Here is a 5,779-nt window from a genome sequence, read left to right as displayed (position 1 = left end):
ATTTAGGGTGTGTGCCAATATAAATATATACACACACACACACACACACACACACACACACACACACACACACACACACACATATATATAAACAAAATATCAACTACCATTATTTTTCTTTGAATTGCCGACTTTTTGCTTATTTTTTTGTAGAATATTCTTTAACTTTAACTGTAATTTTTGTAATTCCCTGACTTTAAATTTTAAAGAATTGTTACTTTTCACAGTATCCTTTCCAGGTCTTCATTATTGGCAGGATCAGTGATCTTATATAAAACCTCAATTACATACTTGCTCAGGTAATATTTTAGTGTTTCTTGTTGTATCTATCTATCTATTATAATAAGACTCATACCAACAACCAACAAGTTCTGAAAAGAACTTAAAAGTAGAACCTGAAGAATCACCAAGCTGTTAAGATGCGTAAGAGTTCCCACTTCATCCTGACCAGTGTTAAATGGTTATGCCTGTTTATGTCGTCTGATTAGTGTTTCTTAGCAATTGTTTTTACAACTGACAAGAATATAAACTTAAAACTCTTTATTTTAGAAGCATACTCTTATTTGTCTTGTATTATGTAATACAAATTGTTTCTTTCATACATTTTATCAAGTCTTTAATTTCTCAGCTTTGAATGAAATACTGAAAATACAGTGGATTAATGGTAATGTCTTTTAAACATTTTGTGTACACTATATATTCAATTTGTATTTTTGTATCAACAGTTCCAATACAAAACATTGCTTTTATGGCAAAATTAGAACAAAGTATAAAGTAAAGATTGATTTAAAAGACTGACAACTTTCCGAAGAATGTGGTTTCTATGTCAATTCTATCGTAGACTCTTGAAAAGGATTTGATACTTTCTTTTTATTATAATTATAGTAAAAAGCATGGGAAAGAATATTATAGGAAACGTATATAACAACAAATGAAATGAAATTTGATAGATAATAAATTAAAATAAAAAAAGAACAGACAAAGCATAGAGTTAGTTCCACGAACGTGCATAGTATATGGGTCACACAGTGGGTCAGCAGTAATTTTCTGGATTTGCAATGCTAGAAAATCCAAGAAAAAAATATTTGTGACTAGAAAAGAAAGAAGAAGATACCTTTGTATCAAAAACAAAGTTAACAAACTTTGTATGTTTATGAAAAAGGATTTAAATCTCTAATTGCAGCAACTTAACCATTTATTTTACGTTAAATTAGTAAAGCATTCACACATTTGCAAGCAATGTAAGTTACCAAAATAATTAATAAATGAAGAGAACATGATAAAACAATTATATATCTTCAGAATGGTGAGCAAACAAAGCTCCTTCTCTCTTGTTCAATTCATCACAAGATTGTTGGACATTTTGCATCAAGGAAGGAGAACCAAAAGTAACCACACCAAACTTTCCCACCTAAAAGAGAATGACCAAACGACTGTTAACAGGTCAGTGCTGTAAAAAACGTTATTTATATATGTATAACAATCTCTATTATAAAGTATTTAAAAACTGAACATATATTAATGGAGTATCCTTTACAATTAACATTGTGTTAACATCAATAACATGCAAGTACTGCCATGATAAGAATGTCATATTAATCTTGGAAGTGAATGATCTACTATGAACAAGAAACTAGTTTCTGTTATATTTAAATGACTACTACTATTTTAAATTAAATATGAATGCTGAAAGTAACAAGATATTTATATCTGACAAAATTTTTTTCCCACTTACTCCAGGATGTTCTACTTGCAGAGAGGCTAAAAGCAGATGCAAGTCTGGATGGCCAAAGTGTGTTGGTGTACGTAAACCTGTAAGGAGGTTCCGTCCTGATAGTTTCTGAAAGTACTGCTCACAAACATACTGAGAAAAAAAAAACGTTGCGAAAACAAAGTTAACTAATTATACTAAATATTCACAGCTTTTGTTTTGTGTAAAACAAGCAATTTAAAAAAAAAGAGAAAGTTTTACTGCTTACTGAAAGATTCATAATGTCAAGATTTCTCAACTACATTGTATGTACTCTTTCTTTTGTGGAATTTTATGGCACACTTGGTCAACATTTATGTAAATTAACCACAATAATATGAGGAACAACTGAACTTCTTCAGTAAAGCTTCATAAGAAACAATGTGACAATTTATACCACTGTTGCTGTCCTCAGTAAAGAATCTCTCAGTCTGTTGTTGAATTTTGGAATCTCCCTAGGTTTATCTGGAACTAAGGTAATGACTTTTTATCCATATTGGTGGGTAAACTAGGCAATTCATGTATTCTGTAAGAGTGATTGAAGTGATAGAAGGCTTCATCTTATACACATTAGCCTTCAATAGGCCAGAATAATATAAAAAACAATCCTATATCAGTGGTAGTGTCCATACTCAATACCACAAGTAAACCAACTCAGAACCTGCAAATATGCCAAATTTTCTTGGCTCCTCGGAGTTGATCGCAAGATTTCCATCTCCTAGATTTGATTCTTTCCTACTTGCACCAAGCCAACCATCACCAGCTGACTGCAATATCTATATCACAGCAGGATCTTATTCTTGTTTGATTTCACTGTCATAGCAAAAATCCTAATTGGATTCTTTCCTAGTTGCACCAAGCCAACCATCACCAGCTGACTGACTGTCATCTTTATATCAAAGTAGGGTCTTACTCTGATGTGGTTCCAATGGCAGAGAAAAAATTCCAGCCATCACCAGCTGAATTCTATCTCTATTCAAAGCAGGATCATGTTTGATTCCATTGGCATAGGAAAAATCCCAGGTTGGATTCTTTCCTAGTTGCACCAAGCCAATCATTACCAGCTGAGTGCAAACTGTATATACAAATAGGGTCTTGTTCTTGTATGGTTCCACTGACAGAGGAAAAATCCTAGATTGGATTCTTTCCTAGTTGCACTAAGCCAACCACCACCAGCTGGCTAAGGGAAAAGAACACTGAAGGTCTCCATATGCCAACTACTAAAAACTGCCAGTGATTTTACAAATACCTACCAGTCACTCATGACTTCGGGTGGTTAAGTTACATTTGTTCTGTTTGTGTAATAAGCTTAGTGAAATTTGAAAGAAAACAAAGTAATATTGTGCAGGGATTACTCACCTACCTGAAGTTAAACAACAGTGAAAGTGATGCACATTCTAACTATGACTGATATAAATATTTAGTTTGATAAATATTTACAAAATACTAGTTGAAGTATATGGCAACTGTAAAATGTTAATGGATTTCATAATTTCAAGTGAAAAGAGACAACAATTTGATTTTCAAATATTTCAACATTTCAATGTCTGATTATTGCAATTTCAGTGTATGTGTATATTCAGTCTCACAAATCATATATATATATATATATATTATGAATAAACATTATTGATGATTTACTGTATTGGTATAGTAATTAAATCAAATGTCACTATCCTACACAATATTTCAGTTTTAAAAATAAATATGCAGAGCCAGCTCATATTTTACTGACACACATACGTGCATTTTTAGTATTGAACAAACTGATATCATCAAGATTTTTCAACTACACATCTATTCTTTTTCATTGAATAGCAACTGATCATTGTGGAGGTGGTGGAGGCTTGAGAGCACTGTCAGTGAATATATTGGTGTTGTATACAGACCAACCCAGAGAATATTTAGGCATTCAGACTCAGCATAGTCTAACTTCTCTTTCTCCAGAAGTCGTCAAAAGCGCTAGCTCAACTTAGGTAGTCTTAACCCACATTTTAACTCCTGCTGCAAGATTCTGAACTTCTGCATGGAGTTGTGTATGAGCAAGCCACATCTAGAATAGAAATTGCTTAAGCCTTATTAAGAACCTCAGTTCTAAACTTTGCTCTAGACCCACAAGCATAAACAGTTACCAAGGTGCGTTTTAAAAGTCAGTACTATTCTACCAAGTTGGTAATTTAAGGGTTTATGAATGATTTTATTACAAATAATAAAATGAAGTTATTAGAAGGACATTTATACTCTTTTTGTGATGAAATGTTAGAAAAGGAATGACCAAATGTTTTTAAAGTATACAAAAATCAGTGATATAAGAATGTACAGCAAACAACTAATGGAACTGTCAGATAAGAAGGTGAGTGTCTGTATTTATTTTTACGAGCCTGGTGGTTGGGGCACTTGACTCGATATCTCTGGAGTAGCTTTGCTTGAAATTTAAGAAAACAAAAAATTATCTATAATCACCGAGTTCCTTTGCAAAACGTGTTGGATGGGCCATGTCAGACGTTCAAGGGATACTTAAATACTTTTGTAAATACTAATATGCAAAACATGTAGCTAAGTTTTAAACTTTGTACCTACCAACATTACAGTATGCATATCTGATTTTTGGTAGAACTGAGTGATGAAAATGTGAATATCTATGAGACCAGTTTTATCCTTTTCTTCAATTTCTTTTATGACATTTATCATCCAGGGGAACTCTTTCTGGGACCGTGTGATCCATATGAAGTATATCTAAAAAAAGAAAAATGTGTTAATTTAACCAGGATCACAAATTAACAATACTAATGACAAAGCTGGATTAATACTGAACAGTTATCATGTAAAAACAATAAAAAAACAAAAAAGAAACACCAAATAGCTTCAGATTAATTTAAAGTTGTACAGTAATCTTGTTCCTTCACTTAATGGGCCCGGCATGGCCAGGTTGTTAGGGCGCTCGGCTAACAATCTGAGGGTTGCGGGTTCGAATCCCTGTCACACCAAACATGCTCGCCATTTCAGCCGTGGGGGCATTATAATGTGATGGTCAATCCCACTATTCATTGGTAAAAGAGTAGCCCAACAGTTGGTGGTGGGTGGTGATGACTAGCTGCCTTCCCTCTAGTCTTACACTGCTAAATTAGGGACGGCTAGAGCAGATAGCCCTCATGTAACTTTGCGCAAAACTAAAAACAAACAAACAAACCTTCACTTAACTAAACTGTTACTACATGTGACTAGTGAATTACTCATGAAACTTCATGGGACAAAACAGCTACACAAATAATTTACTCAACTTGTTTAGATCGAATATTTACATGCTTTAGCAATATTCAGGTAAATCTGAGCACCCAACCCCACAGGAAACAACTTTTGATTCCCAAGTTGAGACTCACAATATGTTAATTTCAAAATTATAAATGTAGACACTTCATTTTGAACAATCCTCAATAATTTTAAAGTAAATCCATGAATCCAATCCCCAAACCTCCAACCCCTCATATGGGCTGAATTTAGATTATTGTTTTTAATGTGTTTTTACATGTTATTAATACCAATTTTCAAAGTAAATCAATTAAGTTATGCCTAACAGCCCATAAGTCTCTTGATCATCCAATTTTCGAGATCCCCTACATAACTTTTTTCTTCTTTTAAATTGTATTGTGTGCAAACTTTCAAGAAAACATATATACATATACATAGGCACAATTGAGAATTGATATATATATACATTTTTCTGTTAGAAAATATATTGTGTTTTCACTACTTGACATATAAATAATGACAGAAGAATATCTACAATTGTGACAATATTATTATGACAGTGTAGGTCATGTGACGCTGGGAGCATGCGCGCTGGAGTTTCTAGAAGGATCGTGACTTATTGGGCAACCTCACGAATGTCCCAGCATTTGCTAGATGCCCTCTTTTGTAGTATATAAGCTGGAGATAGATTGAATATAGAGATAATTGAGTCAAGCAAGCAGTAGGCACCGTAAGTAAAGTGTGTGAATTGCTGTGAATTATAGTGTGTGTTTATGAAAG

General features: G+C 33.2%; 1 protein-coding gene across 3 annotated transcripts in view; it reads right to left on the bottom strand.

Moving 5' to 3' along the window:
• Positions 1 to 525: 525 nt before the first annotated feature.
• LOC106464290 (dual oxidase 2-like) overlaps positions 526 to 5,779 on the bottom strand; it is an 82,118-nt gene continuing 76,864 nt past the window's right edge. For all 3 annotated transcript variants that reach the window (XM_013924417.2, XM_022391987.1, XM_022391988.1), the window contains exons 29-31: positions 4,331 to 4,486; positions 1,736 to 1,864; positions 526 to 1,411 (exon numbers count right to left, since the gene is read on the bottom strand). In XM_013924417.2, the coding sequence (XP_013779871.1) occupies positions 1,289 to 1,411; positions 1,736 to 1,864; positions 4,331 to 4,486 (408 nt within the window). In that variant the 3' untranslated portion in view covers positions 526 to 1,288. The remainder of the gene's footprint in view (positions 1,412 to 1,735; positions 1,865 to 4,330; positions 4,487 to 5,779) is intronic.

The sequence above is a fragment of the Limulus polyphemus genome, unplaced genomic scaffold (assembly GCF_000517525.1).
Source record: "Limulus polyphemus unplaced genomic scaffold, Limulus_polyphemus-2.1.2 Scaffold1610, whole genome shotgun sequence".
Taxonomy (NCBI): Eukaryota; Metazoa; Arthropoda; class Merostomata; order Xiphosura; family Limulidae; genus Limulus; species Limulus polyphemus.
This window is presented reverse-complemented; position numbering and strand designations above follow the sequence as displayed.